General features: G+C 41.4%; 1 protein-coding gene across 1 annotated transcript; it reads left to right on the top strand.

The window, feature by feature from the left end:
• Nucleotides 1–99: 99 nt before the first annotated feature.
• LOC134447888 (E3 ubiquitin/ISG15 ligase TRIM25-like) lies at nt 100–21,043 on the top strand. The gene is made up of 9 exons (XM_063197600.1): nt 100–965; nt 5,120–5,215; nt 8,169–8,402; nt 9,164–9,341; nt 10,017–10,076; nt 10,872–10,907; nt 18,380–18,439; nt 19,237–19,272; nt 19,470–21,043. The coding sequence occupies exons 1-9, from the start codon at nt 384–386 to the stop codon at nt 19,994–19,996; spliced, it is 1,809 nt and encodes a 602-aa protein (XP_063053670.1). The 5' UTR covers nt 100–383; the 3' UTR covers nt 19,997–21,043.
• The last annotated feature ends 775 nt before the right edge of the window (nt 21,044–21,818 follow it).

Genomic DNA, 21,818 nt, shown 5'->3' with positions numbered 1-21,818 from the left:
CAAACTCATCACATTATAGACATACTGTAGGCTACTTATGGGATACGCTGTGAGGTTGTGTGGAATCCTCTGCTGCTGCCATTATCAGGGCCATGAGTTCATATCTACTTCCCTGATTGAACGTCATTGGTAGTTTCTACTAACATTCTTTATCAAAAGTTGTGATTCATAATATAGTTGCAAAACAAAAACCACACCCACACAAACCCTGAACAGCCACCGCCGCCTATGCTTATTAACAGCCCTGCAAATCAGGATATCCCACATTCCTCATATCCTCTCACAGGATCATGTGAACCGAGCGCACTCTCTAACAAGGAAGGTAATGTAGAGAAATTGTTGCCATTCAGGACTCGGGCGTCTTAGTGAGAAGTTGAGGGAAAATGGCAGCAGCAATGTCAAGTAAACAAGATCTTTTCTCGTGTTCTATTTGCTTGGATCTACTGAAGGATCCAGTGACTCTCAGCTGTGGACACAATTACTGTTCGGGCTGCATTAATGACTGTTGGGATCAGGAAGATCAGAAGGGAGTCTACAGCTGTCCTCAGTGTAGGCAGACTTTCACTACGAGACCAGTTCTGAACAAGAATTATAGCTTTGCCGAGCTTGTGGAAGAAATGAGAAAGACGTGGCCTACAATTCAGCCTGATGCTCCCGCTGACGCTGGAGATGTGGAGTGTGATATCTGCTCCGGGAGAAAACTCAAAGCTGTGAAGTCCTGTCTGGATTGTCTGATGTCGTATTGTGAAACTCACTTTATAGCTCACAATGAGCTTCACCCAGGCAGAAGTCACTCAGTAGTCGATGCCACTGGTCAGCTACATGAAAGGATTTGCTCTCGTCATAACAAGGTTCTTGAAATCTATTGTCGTACTGATCAGAGTTGCATCTGTTATTTGTGCCTGATGGACCAACATAAAGGCCATGACACCATCTCAGCTACAGAAGAATGGAGTAATGAAAAGGTAAGATATGGAACTACAAATACTGTCAGAGACATTGTTATACTGTAGTCTTGCTATTTTTATGTTGTGCATTTTCTTTAAAAGAATACATTTATGCAGAGCAAATGCTTTACAACCTACCAACTCCGACTGAAGGTTTATTAATAACTCTCTGCTTCTATAATGTCATGTATTTTGTCACAAACACATGGGTGGATTAATGAATGGGCTCACCAAGTCCATGCAGGGCCGTCTCTAAAGAATGGGCTGAACGGGCTGCAGCCCCGGGCATCACCGCTAGGGGGGGGCTCCGGTCGCGGAATGTCAAATGACAAAAAATAATAGAAGAAAAAAAAAGAAAACGAGCGAAAATGTTGAGCCATAGGAAACAGGAGAGCGGAGCAAAAAAACGAAAATTAGTAGAAATAAAAAAGGAAAGAGCCAAAGAATTATTACAGAAAACACCCAAATTAACCAACCTGTGGAGTAGTCAGCCTGCTGTAGCGGCTACCACCAGCAAAGATTTTTCCGGTAGGCCTACACAGTTCTGGTCCTCCTTGCGCAACTCTCGAGCAGCATGTGGCTCGCCTTTGCAGCTCGCAAGGTTAGTCTATTGTACGGTCAGCATGAAAAGGGTACTGTTGTGCTGGCTGTCTATCAGCTGTCAATAACACCACGCGGACTTACTAAAGCCCTGATCAAAAAGCGAACCGCGAGATATTACATTCCTCACGCAACGTTTTGGTATCTACATGGCGCTGCGCGTGCATAGTAGGCTGCATCAACATGGTAGGCTATGATTTTGCGACATCGGCAACTTCGTCAGCATTTAAGATAGTGTTAGTCATGTCAACGTTATTGTTTTGAAAGATGTAATTGCTGTCAATGCCAACAGACAGTCAATTAGTTTCTAGTCGCTGAAACACCTTAAAAATAGCGACAGATAAGAGAGAAGGTGGGAGTCTTTGACAGTGAGAGAAGGCGGGACATATCTCACAGACGCACGCCTATGGCAAGCCGTTTTAACATATAGTTTTTTTAAGTGACAAGTTTTTGTTTTTTTTCTTGTAGGCCCATGTAGACCATCCTAATTTGAGTTTATAATTTCTAATATATCAGTTTCAGTAGCCTACAATCTTAAATAGCCCTAGTGTAATATTGTATGCAATAATTTGTTTCATTAGTAGGCCTACATTGGATAGGCATATAGCCTACTACATTTAGACTGATAGGTTGGCAAATAGCCTACATTTCCATTGTGGAATATAATATTAGACCTACATAGGTTATCTACACAGTACATATGCAAATTATTATTAATTATTTTATTTTATTAATTTAAAAAATATTTTTATTTTATTTATTATTTATTTTATTTATGATTTATTATTATTTTTGGGTTTCGCGCGCCATGCGATTAATCACAGAAAGTCATTGAGTTAATGCGATTAAAGATTTTCATGTTTGCCCACCCCTAGAAATAATATCACCAGTTAACTTTAAACGGTATCTGTCATAGATTGGTAGGCCTACTGTGTACGCTGATGTGTCAGTGGGTTTGTGTGACGTCATGCGTCAGAACATGATATGAAGGGCCCCATCCGGGTAATTAGCCCCGGGCCTCAGAAAGTGTTAATCCGGCCCTGAGTCCATGACCAGGGGTCTTAAGATCCCAACATATCACACTAACCCATTGACCTGCATGACTCCCACACAAATGGATGTTTCTCATGTTTCTCATCCATCTGGAACTTTGTCGTTTCCCTAGCTCTTACAAGGTGGGGGTGTATTTAAAAAAATCTCGAACCTGATTGGAGATTTAAATGTGTATGTCATTTTGAATAACGTACTACTTCAATCATATTGAAAGTGGACGTTGTTGTGCTACTGTGTTGTCGCGCATGATGCTACATCATAACTGTTAACACACCGCCCACAATTGTGATTGGCTCTATGGGATCGAGTATGATGTGCACAGAGCACTTCTGGCTCAACTCACCTCGACCAGACCCTTGTGCGAGCTCATGAAGTTGAGCGAAAATGCACGAGTACAGGCCAGACTATTCATTTTCAATTACTTCGTCATCCACAAATGGTCTGATTGGGCTTCTCTGGGGAGGGTTTAGTCGTCCTCCAGGTGGCTGGCCAATAAGTGAACGCACTTGGGCGCATAATAACAGACATCATGAACGTCAACTGACAGTGATTGATCACCACTACTTTCGAACCAAAGTTGAGCTCACTCCTCCCACCCAAGCGGTACAGGGCATCGAGGATCCAGACCAAAGATGAATTACAAAGTAATTATCGTGGTCTGGTTAAACCAGCTAACCTACATCTTCACATGGGGTTTGACCTGATGCTGTACTTGTGTCACTCAGGAGACTGCCAAAAGGCCCGCCACTCATCCTTCTAATCTAACCTAACCAGGCAAGACTTAAGACAAAAATTAATCTGTAGGTTGGTGACCAGACGGAGCCAGCCGTCAAGTGGATTGCCTCCTAGTCATGGTACGACACAGGAAATGAAAAAAAAACTCTGTAAGCAACACATGAGTGCGAAACCATTACAATTGTATAAGAAAATATGTAGGCTATATCCATCACTGCACTGTTTAGAGAGCACCCTCTGTGTTCTTCAAAATGCACTCAATGGTTGCACCTGCTGCACCAGTTGCGCGCAGAAGATATTCGGCCGACGCAGGAGCCTCATTAAGTCTCCTGCAGAGCGCGTGGCACCATCGTAGTTATTCAGCCATATAAACTTTGATCTATTTCGCAAAAAATGTCCCTGTCTGCTAAAGTAAACTATAGCCTATTGGCTAGCCTATAGCCTACTTTAAAATTCGGCATCATTTCAAAGGTCCTGACCGACCGCACCCGACCCGAATTTCATTAAAAAATAATATTTCATAACCCGTGCCTGCGGTCGACCGCAGTTAATTGCAAGCGCCCGCTGCTTTCGGGTCAGCCCGCGCATCACTGGTAGACATGTTATCCTTAATTCCTAGCTTGTAATTATGTAGCCAGGGGCCCCAGGCTGTCTTAATCCGGCCCTGCTACCTGGCAGCATAACCCTCTTGTTTGCAGTCTACGAGCCCTATCTCACGTCTGTCGTAAAGTCTTCCGATAAAGTCTAAACTGAATGCACCACGTCCTTTGTAGATTCTGCCCTAGAATTTTCCCCAGAATTTTCCCCATTTTTTTCGTATAGACTTTACGACAGACGTGAGATACGGTTGGAGCCTACACTGTTTTTGTGATGTAAAGAAATGACACAAAGATAAATAAACTTTTACCACCTTTAATATAAAAATATTCTGTGCAATAATGTGATTTAAAAAATAAACCCAAAGCATTTGAGTAAGATGTGTATGTGTATATCCACTGTGTAAGGTCCTGGGAACAACAAAATAGGGTGAAACATTAACCTGCTAAGATATGTTAAGATTATATTTCATCTTGGTGTGTGATGGCCTGCTATTCAGGTTCCACATCAGATTGTATAATAACAGGTACAAAGTGCTAGCTTATACTAATAAGGCTAGTTTTCTTCACTATAATCACAACAAGTAGGCTGTAAATTACAAGCAAGCATGACATTTGGAGCTTTATAAACTTGCAGCTAGACTGCATTGGTTATGTTAATAGTTTTGAGTGTACACCACATTGTTTGTGTGTGATGGAAATTACATGTTCAAATAAAGCCAGAAAAAAAATAAAAAATAAATTTTGCACAACCACTTACATAATGTGTTTCTATTTTCTACACATGATGGATAAGCAAAACCTAAAAAATATTCCCCAGTTTTATTTTTTTTGATGTCAAGGCCAAAATTGCACATAATCTAAGAATTATCCATTGCATAGGATATGATGTCTTCAATAAGAACATACCGTAGGCCTATTTACAGTAACCTAATAATATTGTGTGCTGTTGGAAATGCACTGTACGGCACTTTATTTTATGTTTATTACTTTGTATTTGATACAGCTTCTAATCATATAAACAATATACTCCCTTTATTTTGTTCACATTGGATGCTTAACACTAAGCCCAAACCTGGTAGAACAATCAAAATGTTCTACTTTCTTTCCGCAAATGTGCAAAAAAAAAGGTGGACTGAAATGTTTACCCCTCAGAGTAATGAAATGAATTATGATCTATTTAAACAGGAAAGGCTGGGACAGAGCCAACGGAGATGCCAGCAGACAATCCACAAGAGAGAGAAGGAGCTTCAGGAGCTGAGGAGAGCAGTTGAGACTCTGAAGGTGAGTAATGAAGAAGAGACAAAGAGGTTTCCTACTCAGGGCCTGAACCTTCAACCTCACAGCAACCCCCAGCACGAGCAATAGCACTGGCTCAATTGCCAGTGCACAAGATGCATGAGATGGATGGATGAATAAACATCAATTTCAAATTTATGACTGATAGATTTTAAGGATGAATGATTGAAGTGTATGAGTGAATAGGCTGTTTTTGAGTTAACAATGTTTTATTGTTATTGCTGTTACCGTTAGTGTCTTGTTTTAAAAGTCCTAGGGACAGGCATTTACTATAAATGCTATGATGCTTGCTGTTTGGCTGTTCTACAACATGCTATATCTGTCCCTAACAAATAAACGAAACTAAACTAAACTAAACCTGTGAGAGGCTTTGGGCGGGAGGTTTACCACAACAAACTCCTCTTGTCCTAGTTGGGATCCATTAGGCCTACACAAGCGTTGAAAAGATTGAAATTATAAGATATTTGAATTTGTTTTTTTTTTGTGATTCACATGTTTTTTTATTCATGAAGAAAATCCCAAGATGGGAAGCAGTAGCATTTCAAAGTTAGACTAATTGGATAGTTAAATACACAGACCCAGCAGTGTTGGCACCCCTTACGTAGTTTATTAAAATGTGTTATATCTCCAGAAATAAATAGAAATAGGCTATACAATTTATACCACCAGTATCTTGAACTTGGAGGTCCCAGGTTATTTAGAATAGAACATTGTTATTCTCAAAATAGATTTTGTAATTTCAGACAAAACTAAGACAAATGACATTTGCAGCAGTACTGGCACCCCTCCGTAGCCTCATAGTGCAGATGGGGTCGGTGGCGGGCCTATTTGCCCACTGTTTGCTGAAAAAACATTATAACAATATTGCTATGACATTACCAAGAGCCTTAAAGGAACAGTCCACCCTTTTTTGATTTTCACATATTTGAGTATTTCCCTTGTCTGGCGGCAAATGCCAAACTAAATCAGCAGTTCGAAAAGAACGCGCAAGGCAGCATGGGTACTCCCAGGCTAGTATTTCCCAGCATTATTCATGAATGTGCATATAATTTTCGTCTTTGTGTTTCCATTGCCTAGCCAAATCAAGCGTAGCAATGCAAGTCTATTGGGGGCAAACAAATCATCATCAAATGTACTTATAAAGTACTTTAAAATTCATGTAAAAAACAGCTATTGAAGTGATCATTTGTGGCTTGATGCTGATGCCTCCATTCACTTCCAGTGATTATGCTAAGCTATGCTAATAATGCTGATCCAATACATCTAAGTACTGAAAAAAACTGAGAAGAAAATGATATGCACATTTATGTATGATGCTTGGAAATACTGCAAATATGTGAAAATCAAAAAAGGGTGGACTGTTCCTTTAAGTAACAGATTTAGACATAGTCGTTACAATTTTGGTGACAGTAAGGTTATAACATAGGCTCTGCGCTAAGGGGTTGATATTTGGTTGCACATCCTTATATTATTAGACTTCTGTAATAAATTACTGCCTTACCCCCACATCCAAGAAGGTTCTTTATAGTTCCATCTCTGGTAGATTTCTTACCAACATAACACACCATTGAAATCGGATTTCTCCTTCTTTTTTTTACCAAATGATAGTACCGTATTTATGGTGCCCCCAGACAATTTCTATGTCTTGTGTGATAGAGGAAACCGTGAAACAGGTGGCACAGGTGGCTAATGCTTTCCTGGTGAACCAGAAGCTATGTGTTGACGCCCAGGGGGGCTGGGCTACACAATCCTTCTGGTACACCTGTGATTCGCTCTCCTCCTCCGTTTTCGAAATAACCGGGGCAGCACGACAAATCAGGATCGTAGGGAGGGATTTCAGTGGGTATGACGTTTATCGAACGCAACACCCTCCCCCAGGGTAGTTCGGCTGTGCCCGCCCCCTCCCTGAATCACAACAGTAATGGCGGCGTGCGAGGAGTTATCATGCGTCGGGATGGAAGCAGCAATTTCAGCGGTGTTATCCAAAATAACGTAAGTTGATTTTCTAAAGGACGTTGTTCTGTTTTGGTTCCCGACCTGGCGGTGCTTACCTGACGACACGTCCTACGTCACAAAGCTTCAACGTGAGTGGTCGAAGTGACATGTCATTCATATGAGGTTGCTCCAACCGCGTGCAAGCATCTTTTGACTAAACCCCGCCTGCGGAGAGGCGTGAAAGGGCAGTGTACCAGTAGCCTGTTACTTACAGGCTACTGGTTCACCAGGAAAGGCTAATGCATGTCCCATGGGGGAAAAGTAGTCTAATTCATCATACACGTGGTGATTCTTCGAAAAAAAGGAAAAACGGAAGCGCTGCAAGGATCCAAACTTTTCAACACGGGTGCTCTAACAGTCAGTGGGTAGTAGACAACAAAAAATAACACAAAATCGGGCAGTCATGGGTGAGCGGTTAGGGCGTCAGACTTGCATCTCAGAGGTTGCCGGTTCGACTCCCGACCCGGCAGGTTGGTGCGGGGAGTAATCAACCAGTGCTCTCCCCCATCCTCCTCCATGACTGAGGTACCCTGAGCATGATACCGTCCCACCGCACTGCTCCCCATGGGGCGCCACTGAGGGCTGCCCCCTTGCACGGGTGAGGCATAAATGCAATTCCGTTGTGTGCAGTGTTCACTTGTGTGCTGTGGAGTGCTGTGTCACAATGACAATGGCAGTTGGAGTTTCCCAGTTGGCTTTTACTTTCACTTTCACTTTCAAAATAAAGAGGAGGAAACTGTGGCACTCTGGTTGCAATATTGTTTTACTTTTTCAAGGTAAATGAAGACCATGTAGGTGGAAACGTGTCGGGCAGTCTATTTTAAACACAATTTCCCATTATGTAGGCTACTTAAACCAAGGGTTCCAGTACTACTGGCAGAGACTGTACAGATGCATATTACTAGCTGTGTTCTGTTTTCTGTCTTTCTGTGTCGCCTGGTAGAGCTCAGCAGAGTCTGCAGTGGAACATAGTGACCAGATGTTTGATGACATCATTCGCTCTGTTGAGAGAAGGCGCTCTGAGGTGAGAGAGCTGATCAGAGCTCAGGAGAAGGCTGAGGTGAGTCGAGCTGAACAACTCCTGCAACAAGTGGAGCAGGAGATCTCTGAGCTGAAGAAGAGAGTTGCTGAGATGGAGCAGCTTTCACACACACAGGATCACATCCATTTCCTCAAGGTAACTAACCGAGAAAAACCTTCAACTGTATCTCAACATTAAAAACTCTTTAAGAAAGAGATGGGAGAGCACTGCCTTTGGTTTCAAATAATTGTTCCGTGCAGGTGCCCTTCAAGGGAAAAAGAGCATCTTGAACATCAAAATTAAGGAGGGTCACGAGGCAACTCTGCTTTTGAGTGCTTTGGGGTATTTTTTTGGGCCACATGCGCCGACGCAATGTGTAAGGTGAAATACATGACATGGAATGGCTTCAGTCTCAAGTTTAAGCTGCTGTTAATTGAATGCGAGCCAGGCCACGCCTAGTGACGCAACATCTTCGGAGCCTCTACTAAAACAAAGGACTTAATAGCGACTTGCCTAGTAACCCTCTTTTATTTTGAGTTTCTTGATTTGACGTAGCCAATGCAGATGGGGTCGCCGGCTGGCCTATTAACTATTTGCTGAAAATACTCAACTACATCACAACTACATTAAGACATAGACATGACAATTTTGGTGACAGTAAGGTTTAACATAGGTGTTAATATGTATGATGCTGGCTTTCGTTTTACGTTTCGTTTACGCACAACATTCAGTATTGTCAAACATGAAGCTACTTCATGAATCTACTTTATTTAATTAGTTTTTTGTTACACATTTGTATATGTGTGGGTGCATGTGTGTGTGTGTTTGTGTGTGTGTGTGTGTGTGTGTGTGTGTGTGTGCGTGCGTGCGTGCGTGCGTGCGTGCGTGCGTGCATGCGTGTGTGTGTTTCTATACAGAATGTAGGGTCCATCTCTGATATTCCTGGCAGTAAAATTCCAACCAGCCTGAATGTTAACTCCAACCTCTACCTTGATCTGGTGAAAACATCCGTCTCTGCACTGAAGATGGAGCTACCTGTAGAGGAGAAATTAGAGTCGATCTTCAGTCAGGTTGCAGTCAAAATATCTGCAGCAGGTTAGATGGATATAGAAAGTGACAAAATATATAGCAAGATGTGAATAAGGACTTACTTGATCCCCCATGCATTAGTGCACTGAGAGACTCTTAATGGTTGCATGTTTAATATGTGTAAAAGTAAATGAATTTGTATGTGTGTCTGCTACTAGACATCTGAATTCCCTTCGGGATTAATACATTTCACAGTAATTAAATCTAGTCTACCTCGTGTGTACATCAAAAGTGACCAGAGCGAATGCAAAGTCGCCAGGGACGAAGCGAACTGGGATCGAATTTCAGCCATTAAAAGTCAATTAATATTATGGTAATGAGTAGAATTACATTGTCACGAGAATTGTATAATGACACATTTCAGCATTTCAGCTTTCAATTGCAATGTTCATATCACCGTTGTGTGATTAGCTATATCAAATATAGGAAAATTACACCCAGAGCAGATGCAGAAACTTTTTCAAGGACTTTTTCAAGGTCGCTTTAGTTATTTCTGGTGTACACACAGAGTCATAGGACGGGAAAAACCTATGAGGCGTTTAGTGTCTACACGGCTCTAAGGAGTCAAGGAGTTGAACCATTACATAGTTGAATGGTTTGGGAAAAAAACATACCAGCCAATCAGAATGCGGGACCTTGTGATACATGTGTATAAATGGGTGTCTCTGTGTTGGTCTCCAGATACGGATCCTGATCTCACAGTCAAAAGCACAGGGAGTTTATTGTGGCTGCCCCCACTCAGTAAGTCATTACAAAGACATTTTGTCAGCATCCACAAGCTTACATTTAAAGTTGGTGCCACTCATATGTTGGGAACTTGTCTCATACAGTATAATTTCATTGAAGTCATTTTAAAGTCCCACTAACTGCTGCACAGGACCTAACATACTGTATGATGTCTATAGGGTCATTCCATGCAAATTGAACAAATCTCTTCTCACTCACATCACAAAATATTCTGAAAATATTACTGGTTGTTGTTGTTTATGTAACAGATGTTGCATTGTTTTGTTCACCAGTGTTTTTGTTCTGAGGAAATAGACACTCACAAATAATCTGCTGAGGGCGGTTTGCAAATGTCCAGTGGCATTGACACATTTCCAACAAGCTGAAAGAGGCCAGTGGGCTCGTTTTTGATGAAGCTGTGATGCTGTCGCTATGCAGCGTACAGGTCCACTTTGCCAGTTTGATGCATTTTGCTGAGAAAATTCTCTATATTTAATATTATATTTATATTAAAATCTCTATATTCTTGGTGTAAAATAAAACAGAAGGGGGGTGCATAAAAGGTCAGAAAATGTACATTATCAAAAAGAAAGGGTTATTAAACTTTCCGGAAAAAAAAGTGTAAATAGTTTGAGACAAAAGTGCATGGAGATTTCATCAAATGGTGTGGAATGACCCTACACAATAAACATGAAGGATTTGTAGTGGATGACTCTTATTGTAATTTGGTCATTCAGTAGTGACTATTGTGATATAGCAATGATTATCTGTATGGCGTTATGATAGCTAATATTGTAATTTCTGTCTCAGTGTCTGAACCAGTCACCAGAGAGGACTTCCGACAGTGTAAGAACACACACACACACACACACACACACACACACACACACACACACACACACACACACACACACACACACACACACACACACACTGTACATGTGCACACAAAAGACCCCATCCCCTTAGCATGTGTACTCAGATGTGCATGCACGCGTACACACACACACACACACACACACACACACACACACACACACTGAATACTAAAACACTGATCAGTCAGTAGATAGCATCTATTCTTCTGTCAGATAAATGCAGTATATGGACGTATTTTGTTGTCTTAATGGTTGCATGTTTAATATGTGTAAAAGTAAATGAATTTGTATTTGTGTGTGCTACTAGACATCTGAATTTCCTTCGGGATTAAATGGGCATGCCACTATTTTGGGGCTTAATACAGTTAAAATCGTGCACAGCATAGTTGCCCAAGGTGCCCGGGCAACTGCCCTTTTGCCCACCTTGGCTGACGTTGCCCTTCCAAGGGAGGGGAAAAATAATATCAATTAGGCTATAATTTTAATAATATTTCAATATCATTTGATTTCGGTATAATTCATAATTTTAATTGAAGTTTTCTACAACAAAGTCTTCAGAGTCAGTCAAATTCACCAGGCCTGTCGAGAATGGGCACGAGCCAACAACTCCACTGGGGGGAGGGAGAAGCGCTGCACGCGACAGTCACTTGAGCACCTATGAGGGACACGAAAGATTTTGAAGATGTCTGGTAGTAGAGCCTGAAAGGTGAGCTTGAAATGTAGCCTGAACACAGTAGGTCTACATATTAGGGTACAATATATGCTCACAATAGAGCTCTTCAGCGTTGACGTCAACTTGTATGCGGCGTTTGGACTACCGGTTCCATGGCGATTTTTTACATTGCAAAACGCCATAGAGATTCAGGTTTGGCAAAAATATAAGTTGCACGGCAACAACGAACATTAGCGTGTCCCCGCATCCCTTTCTCATTAGTGGAACGGATCGTATCATCATGTTGGTGTATTCACATGTTAAATCATGACGATTATAATTCAATATTGCTAACCCCTTTCTGATCATTAAAACTTCCGAACTACATACTTTCCTTTGGTTGCCATGGGTACAACCTTCCGCACGTACATGCCGTTAGATACAGGCGCCGCTTCTGTAGTCGCCAAAAGCTTCCGGGTTTAGCATATGGACGCAACATCGTATTTATGTCGAAGTTTGACACAAAATGATCAACCATGTCATACCTACAGCCTATTTTTAACACCCTCGACAGTTTGCGGGGGTTCGCTAAGCGCGTGCTTGCACTCGGAGCTTATTTGAAATTTACCCCTATTCATTCCCAATGGAGGCCGGAAGCCGATAGGAACCAGGACGTCCTTAAATGCTAACATGAAAGACTACAATCTACTACATGCTTCCGCTTCCGCTGAAGAACTCTATCAAGCTCTCCAAAACAATGTTGAGTAGGACATTTAGTGATCATAAATCTGCCAGCCAGCCAGCCGTAGGTGCCACGTTTAGGTAGAAAAAAACCTGACTGTCAGCTATAGCTATGCCTCTGAAAAATAGGCTATGATTCCTATTTCAACTGATTTGTATTTTTGATTGAAGCTTCTGAACTAACTTTCAGAGTCAGATTCAGAGTCACCTGACACCTCGAGAGATTGGCAAAGGGAGGGGCCGCATGCGCGTTGCGAGGGGGGCACGCGCTGGTCGGGGGTTGGGGGAGCAAGAATGCGACTGGGCAGAGACACAAAATATTTTGAAGATGCCGTGGGAGAGTAGGCAAGCCTAGAGCGACTAGGAAGGTGAAAAAGTGGATCGCACTCGGGTTCTTCTTTTCTTCTTTTTTATTTTGTATTTACATAGCAGCAGAAGTGTAGACAAACGTTTCGGCTGTTGCCTTCGTCAGTGTCTCCTAGAGCAGTGTTTCCCAACCTTTTTTGTGCCAAGGCACACTTTTTCCCTTGAAAAAATCTCGCGGCACACCACCAACCAAAAATGATGAAATAATGAAAACAAATAATTATCTGTCTTCTCTGAATATTGTTAATATAGGCTACAAAGTGTCTTGAATAGCAATCAAATAAACACAAAACTGTATTGTTTTAGTCATATTTTATATTTCCTCTTTCAAATAAAAAGTGCACTTAATGGTCACTTCTTAAATAAGCTATAAACTTCAAAGTAGGCCTACAATTTACAAATTGTTATTCTGTCCAAAAGCATTCTATTAGCAGGAATACAGAGAATAGAAATAATGCTATTCTGACAGTAGCAACATTTGGGAAATATATCACTGAAGATGCATTTGTACAAATATCAATCTCTGTATATTTTACTCACTTAATCTTAATGTGAAACCTATGCGTCTTTCACCTTTGGCTAAGGCCCACCCTAAAATGCCGTTTGACCACAGCGCTGCAACAGGTCGATCAGAAGAAGTCGGACAGTTTGACAGCGCTCCATGAACTAAAAGCGGAAATCTCATGTTTTCAAATGCAAGATATTACGGTCATATATATTATTAAAAACTTATTGGAAATTGTGCCAGGGGTGTTTGTGACAAAGGTGCAAGTTTCCCCGCGAGGTAACAGGAGGTAATCGCTTTCCCCTTTCCCTAAAACCGGGCTATATTATGCTTACCGGCAGTTCGATAGTCTGGCTTGAAGGGTCTCGGCATCACACTCGACTAGAAAGCACGCGGACCAACTACGTTGTGTGCTCAATCATGCCACCACCTCACTCGTGTAACTTTTCAGTAAGGTTGTAAGCAAAACACAAATCTGTTTCAGGGTAGGATTTTGGTTTTCTGACCTAATTAATGAAGAAACAGCGCTAGCAAAGTTAACTATCAGTCACGTCTGGACGATTGTTTTGACTAGCAGCTGATGGACGTTTTTTGTTAGGGCTACTGAAGATACATCAATGCAATTCGCTACCTGCTGCCACCTAGTGATAAGGCAACAGCAGACACTAGGCTACTAGAAAATGGCATATGCATTATTTGCTGATAATAACGATGAATTAAAAAACAAAACAGAAATCCCCAAGAATTTTCCACGGCACACCTGACGATCTCTCACGGCACAGTGCCAGTGGTTGGGAAACACTGTCCTAGAGGTACTACCCTAACGGCCTGAGGTGAGCTTGAAACATAGCAGCCTACACAGTATTAAAATAGGCTACATGATCACAAATAACGTTTCTTAAATCCGATGTCGAGTTTACGTTTAGTGATCCTAAATAATCTGACAGCGGGATGTGCCACGTTCAGATATTTGAGGGGGAAAAAACCCGACAGCCAGCTAGCTTGCAGTCAATGTTTTAGGCCTACATGGCTCAGCTTGTTTTGTGGAAGGCTAACCTATCTAAGTTACATGCAGATGATGACATGACGTTTTATCAAGCAAGGTGAATGATGGAAATAAAGCACAATTATAGAGGTCTGATCTTCAGACCGCTAGGAAAGTGCTTTTTCTTGTGCTGATATTCTCCGACCCAACGGTTTCCGCTGCCAATGTCCACAAAACCTCTGCACATGAGTAGACATGTAGGGCAGGCTGATCATCTCTGACTGATAGGCTACAGGTTTAAAAACTAGCAAGGCATTTTCTTATCATTTCATTTCATTTAAGATGAGGAGCAGCCACAAACCACACATGAGTAAAATGTGGATCAGGAGACATTTAGGGCAGGTAGGCACAAGGCTGATCATCTCTGATGTATGATTGGTAGGCCTACATGTTTAAAAACTAGCACACTATATCATACTGTACACATAGTCAAGATAGGCCTACTATAAAATAAAATATTAATAATAGGCCCAATTATGACAATAATACTTCTCCTACTACTAGGCCTACAAGAAATAATACCACAATAATAATAATAATAATAATAATAGCATAATAATAATTTGTAGCCTACTGGTAATTATTTAATTACACAGATGACGAATTTAGGGCATCAGCTGTGTTCAGAGAGCCAGAGCAACAGTCAGATGATGTCAGGGAAGACTGAAAGCACAGAAAGGAGAGAGCATGAGCATGATGATGAGGGGAAAAAGATGGTGACCTCAGATGTTGAGATGGAGGGTTTGGCAGAATCAACAGATTTAGATTTTTTTAAACTGAGGTTGGCTAATCCCACAGATCCAGCTCATGCGCAGAGCAACAATCTTAAATATAATAATAATAATAATGCATTTTATTTAAAAGCGCCTTTCAGAACACTCAAGGACACTGTACAGAGAGAAACAAAAATAAAACAAGATACATTAACAGAATTTTAAACAAAATAAATAAATTAATTAAAAAAATATATATAAAATAAAATGAAATAAAATAAAACAGTTTAAGAATCATAAAGAATAGGCTATCTGAAACAGATGGGTTTTTAGCCTGGATTTGAACAGGGGCACAGAGTCAATATTTCGGATGTCAGGGGGAAGGGCATTCCACAGCTGAGGAGCAGAGCAGCTAAAAGCTCTATTACCCATGGTATTAAGACGGGCAGAGGGGACAGAGAGGAGAATGGAGGAAGAGGAACGGAGGGGGTGGGAGGGAACAGCAATGTGAATAAGATTAGATAGTGGGGGCAAGATTGTGGATAGCCTTGAAGGTGTGGAGAAGTATTTTAAAGTGAATTCTATATTTGATAGGGAGTCAGTCGAGATGTTGCAGTGCAGGGGTAATATGGTGACAGGAAGGGGTTTTAGTAATGATGCGGGCAGCTGAGTTCTGGACCAGTTGGAGCTTGTGGAGGGATTTTTGAGGGAGACCAAAGAGGAGAGAATTACAGTAATCAATACGGGAGGTGACAAGACTGTGTACAAGAATGGAGGTAGAATGGGAAGTGAGAGAGGGGCGGAGATGGTTAATGTTGCATAGGTGGAAATAAGCAGACCATGTGATGTTGTTAATGTGGGAGAGGAAGGATAGAGAGCCATCAAGCATGACGCCCAGACTCTTAACTTGAGGGGAGGGGGAGACAGGAGAGTTATCAATTAAGAAGGAAAAACTATCTGCTTTGAATAAGGTGGATTTGGTGCCTACTAGTAGGACTTCAGTTTTGTTAGAATTGAGTTTCAAAAAATTGGAGGTGAACCAGGATTTGATTTCAGAGAGACAAGTGGTGAGGGAGGGGGGAGGGAGAGTGTCAGAGGGTTTGCCAGATAAATAGAGCTGGGTGTCATCAGCATAGCAATGGAAATTAATTTTGAATTTGCGGAAGATATTACCAAGGGGAAGGAGGTAGATGATGAAGAGGAGGGGCCCCAGAACAGAACCTTGAGGGACACCAGAGGAGACAGGGGAGGGCTTAGATTTAAAAGACTTCATTTGAATAAATTGAGAACAACCAGAGAGATAGGAGTGGAACCAGTCAAGGGGTGTGTTACTAATGCCAATTGAGGAGAGTCTGTGGAGAAGGATAGAATGAGAGATGGTGTCAAAGGCTGCACTGAGGTCAAGGAGAATGACAATAGAGAGCAGTCCAGAGCAGTGTTAATTTTGTCAGCTTTTTTTGATTTAGTCGTAGTCTTAGTCACAATGACGAAAATCAATTTTAGTCTTAGTCATATTTTAGTCATTGCCTTCCCAATTTAGTCTTAGTCTTAGTCTATATGACGAAAATCAATTTTAGTCTTAGTCAATTTTTAGTCATTTTCGTCATTTTAGTCAACACTGTACATTACAGAACTTCTCCACACACTTTTAACATATATCATTGACTGTAGAGAATAAACCTTTCCGCACACTGCTTCTCTTTTTAACATATACCACACTGTACAGAATAAAACTTCTTCACACACTGGTTCTCTTTTTCTCTATTTTATTTAATACCAGTGTTAATTTCGTCAGCTTTTTAAAATTTAGTCTTAGTCTTAGTCACAATGACGAAAATCAATTTTAGTCTTAGTCATATTTTAGTCATTGCCTTCTCAATTTAGTCTTAGTCTTAGTCTAAATGACGAAAATCAAAAAAGGGCATTGACGAAATATTTTAGTCATAGTCATGGTTGACGAAATTAACACTGGTCCAGAGTCAGCAGCCATGAGCAGGTCATTTGTGATTTTAACTAGGGCGGTTTCAGTGCTATGTCGAGGGCGAAAACCAGACTGGAAGTGCTCATAGAGGGAGTTATGAGTTAGATGGGAATGGAGTTGAGAGGCTACAATTTTTTCTAGAATTTTGGAGATGAATGGAAGGATGGAGATTGGGTGGAGGTTGTTGTAGTCAGAGGGATCAGAGCCAGGTTTTTTGAGTATAGGAGTGACAGCAGCAACTTTGAACAGAGAGGGTACAGCACCAGTAGAGAGTGAGGAGTGGATGATGGCAGAAATAAAGGGGAGGAGAGAGGGGAGTCAGGATTTGACAAGGGTTGTGGGGAGGGGATCAAGCTGACAGGTGGAGGGCGTGGATTTGGAGATGAGGTCAGATATTTCAGAGGAGTCCGGGAGATGGAAGCTAGAAAATAACTGGTGGAGGGGGAAGAGATCAGTGGGGGAGGGAAGAGAGGGGTTGCAGAGAAGATGTTGGTGGATTTTATGGATTTTGTCATTAAAAAAGTCCAGTAATGAGTTGCAAGTCTCAACTGAGTACATATGAGCAGGGAGAGAGTCAGGTGGTTTAAATATGACCAGAACTTAATCAGATTCTGCATCTCAGTTGGGCCTTGTCATCCCATGGTGAAGTTTCCTAAAAAGTCTGAAGGCCGCTTCCCCGTTGGGGGGGGGGGGGGGGGGGGGGGGGGTGGGGGGGGGGGTGGTTGAGGTTGGGCAACTGCCCTTCTAGATTCCTGTGCACGTCCCTGTATACACGGATCCATTGACTTTCACTAGCTTAGCGACATGCTCCCTCTTTTAACTGGTCTTAAAGCAAGACAACGGCTTACATGAAAAATAAGACACTTTACCACGTTTTTAAACCCTGACCAACGATTTTGACTGTATTAAGCCCCAAAATAGAGGCATACCCCTTTAATACATTTCACACTAATTAAATCTACTCTACCTCGTGTGTACACCAAAAGTGACCAGAGCGAATGCAAAGTCGCCAGGAACGAAGCGACCTGGGATTGAATTTCAGCCATTAAAAGTAAATTAATATTATGGTAATGAGTAGAATGATACATTATCATGAGAATGGTATAATGACACATTTCAGCATTTCAGCTTTCAATTGGAATGTTCATATCACCGTTGTGTGATTAGCTATATCAAATATAGGAAAATTACACCCAGAGCAGATGCAGAAACTTTTTCAAGGACTTTTTCAAGGTCGCTTTAGTTATTTCTGGTGTACACACAGAGTCATAGGACGGGAAAAACCTATGAGGCGTTTAGTGTCTACACGGCTCTAAGGAGTCAAGGAGTTGAACCATTACATAGTTGAATGGTTTGGGAAAAAAACATACCAGCCAATCAGAATGCGGGACCTTGTGATACATGTGTATAAATGGGTGTCTCTGTGTTGGTCTCCAGATACGGATCCTGATCTCACAGTCAAAAGCACAGGGAGTTTATTGTGGCTTCCCCCACTCAGTAAGTCATTACAAAGACATTTTGTCAGCATCCACAAGCTTACATTTAAAGTTGGTGCCACTCATATGTTGGGAACTTGTCTCATACAGTATAATTTCATTGACGTCATTTTTAAGTCCCACTAACTGGTGCACAGGACCTAACATACTGTATGATGTCTATAGGGTCATTCCATGCAGATTGAACAAATCTCTTCTCACTCACATCACAAAATATTCTGAAAATATTACTGGTTGTTGTTGTTTATGTAACAGAAGATGTTGCATTGTTTTGTTCACCAGTGTTTTTGTTCTGAGAAAATAGACACACACAAATAAACTGCTGTGGGCGGTTTGCAAATGTCCAGTGGCATTGACACATTTCCAACAAGCTGAAAGAGGCCAGTGGGCTCGTTTTTGATGAAGCTGTGATGCTGTCGCTATGCAGCGTACAGGCCCACTTTGCCAGTTTGATGCATTCTGCTGAGAAAATTCTCTATATTTAATATTATATTTATATTAAAATCTCTATATTCTTGGTGTAAAATAAAATAGAAGGGGGTGCATAAAAGCTCAGAAAATGTACATTATCAAAAAGAAAGGGTTATTAAACCTTCAGGAAAAAAATTGTGTAAATATTTTGAGACAGAAGTGCAAGGAGATTTCATCAAATGGTGTGGAATGACCCTATACAATAAATATGAAGGATTTGTAGTGGAGGACTCTTATTGAATTTGGTCATTCAGTAGTGACTATTGTGATATAGCAATGATTATCTGTATGGCGTTATGATAGCTAATATCATAATTTCTGTCTCAGTGTCTGAACCAGTCACCAGAGAGGACTTCCGACAGTGTAAGAACACACACACACACACACACACACACACACACACACACACACACACACACACACACACACACACACACACACACACACACACACACACACACACTGAATACTGAAACACTGATCAGTCAGTAGATAACAACTATTCTTCTGTCAGATAAATGCAGTATATGGACGTATTTTGTTGTCTTCTCTTGCATTAGATTACTGCCACTTCACACTGGATCCCAACACTGCACACCGGCATCTTCATCTATCTGAGGGGAACAGGAGGGTGGAGAGGAGAGATGCGGCCCCACAATCGTATCAATATCGTAGAGACAGATTCCATAGCTTGTGTCAGGTGCTGTGTAGAGAGCGTGTGCCTGGACCCTGTTATTGGGAAGTTGAGTGGAGTGGGATAGGAGTTGATATTGCAGTGTCATATGAAACTATAAGCAGGAAAGGAGCCGAAAATGACTGCAGGTTTGGACACAATGATCAGTCCTGGAGACTTAATGTAGAGCCTGGATATACACATTTCGCCCACAATAGTAGTAAACGCACTAAACTCCCTCTAGTGGCCAGCTCCAGAGTAGGAGTGTATGTGGACCACAGGGCAGGGACTCTGGCCTTCTACAGCATCTCTGACACCATGATGACACTCCTGCACAAAGTCCAGACCACATTCTCCCACACACTCTACCCAGGGTTTGGGTTAGCAAATGGAGCCAAAGTGAAGCTCTTGTGACTCACATGCATGTAGCACATCTATATTCTGTTATATGGACTGTGTGTTATTATTATAATCAGGGCTCTGAATTAACTTTTTTCTTCACCAGCCAAAATGGATGGTAGATGTTAATCTTACTAGCCAAACATATACTCACGAATGGGTCAAAGTGCCTAGTGAGTTGGCCTTTTCTACCAGTCAAACGGAAATTTCACCTTCATTTGGCCGGTTGGCTGCTGTTAATTTAGAGCCTTGATTATAATATAATATAGTACACAACATCTCTTCACTGTATATTAGGGCCGGGTGACATGAGAAAATACAGATCATAACACATTTTTTCCTGTTTTGATGTGATTTTTCATATTTGAAAGCAATTTCTTTGAGTTTTTTATATTTGTCATTAAGCAGCTGGTTGGCTATGTGAAATCTGTGTACTGGTCGATAACGGTTGAATAATTTTAAACTTTGAGAGTTTTTTGTATAACACCCCACATGCATAATTAGTTTGAAGTAATTCATAACCTTATATTAATCACATTTCTGCATTTAGAAAAGTTTTCGATTGTTGACATATAGGCCCACTGTAGCTATGCAGATTGTTGACATATATTTAATATCACTACATTGTATGTTTTTTGAATGATTGAACCCCTTCTCTGTCTTTTCCCATATTGCACTAATATTTCAGTCATATTTAATATTATGCAGTTCTACATATGGTCTGGTGTTCTTTGAGTAAACTTCGGTAATTTGATTTCAATACACTCACACTTCATTATTGCAATTAAAGGTGGTGGACTGTGTTCAATAAACAAATTCAAATTCAGATGTCCAGATATCCGTCTTGTGGTGTATAATGGGATGACTGTATAACGGCAACTGTAAACAAACCCTCAATGGCACTCACTATTGATACCATTTGAAGTGGCCTTCAGGGCATACATACTACAGTGTCTTCCTGCATGAATACAAACAGGGCCGGATTAAGATAGTCTGGGGCCCCTAGGCTACATGTTAATGTAGGCCCCCCTGGAAGGCAGATTTTGTGACAAATTTACATAGACAGTGTCATAATTACAAGCTAGGAATTCTACATATCTACCAATTGTACTCAACATGACACGTGATTTTTTTCAATATTGCGTCCTGTCACAAATTCTGCAATTTTTCACTTTTGGCCAATCTAGGGCCCCCTGTCAGGTGGGGGGGCCCTAGGCTGCAGCCATATCTAGCCTGTGGGGGCCTCCTGGCAGGTGGGGGCCCTAGGCTGCAGCCATATCTAGCCTGTGCATTAATCCAGCCCTGAGTAAAACATTATCAGTGTCCCAAAATTGATTTAATCTTGGCCTGTGAGCATTTGATAAGTGATGTACCGTATGTAGTTACACCATTCAGTAACATATTCAGATGCTGCCCTAATGATTAGTACCCTTTACATTCTGTCCAAAGTTGACTAAAGCAGCAATGTCTCAACTTACTCAGGTCATGAGGGAATGGGCCATTGGCATGATGGAATGTCTGTTAGTGGAAAAAGTAGAAGTCCGCACACTGTAGCTCCGCTTTGAAATGTATTTAGGTCATACAACGTTTCGACCCAACAGGGTCTTCATCAGGCCTCAGAGAGATGGGATGTGCACACTGCTACTCTTATGGAGATTGCATGCTGGAAGGTCTGCCAACATGGTGCAGCTGAGTGTACACCTCTGGACAACAGTCTGGGCATTTCCCAAAGTCTGGTGTGTGTCCTTCTAAGTGTATCATGCCCTCATAATCACGGCCAGTGATTGGATGCTCTTTGGTAAACTCTGCAGAGTATCCAATCACTGGGCGTGACTAA

The sequence above is a fragment of the Engraulis encrasicolus genome, chromosome 1, assembly GCF_034702125.1.
Source record: "Engraulis encrasicolus isolate BLACKSEA-1 chromosome 1, IST_EnEncr_1.0, whole genome shotgun sequence".
NCBI lineage: Eukaryota > Metazoa > Chordata > Actinopteri > Clupeiformes > Engraulidae > Engraulis > Engraulis encrasicolus.
The sequence above is the reverse complement of the archived record's forward strand: the minus strand, read 5'-3'. Positions and strand labels throughout refer to the sequence as shown.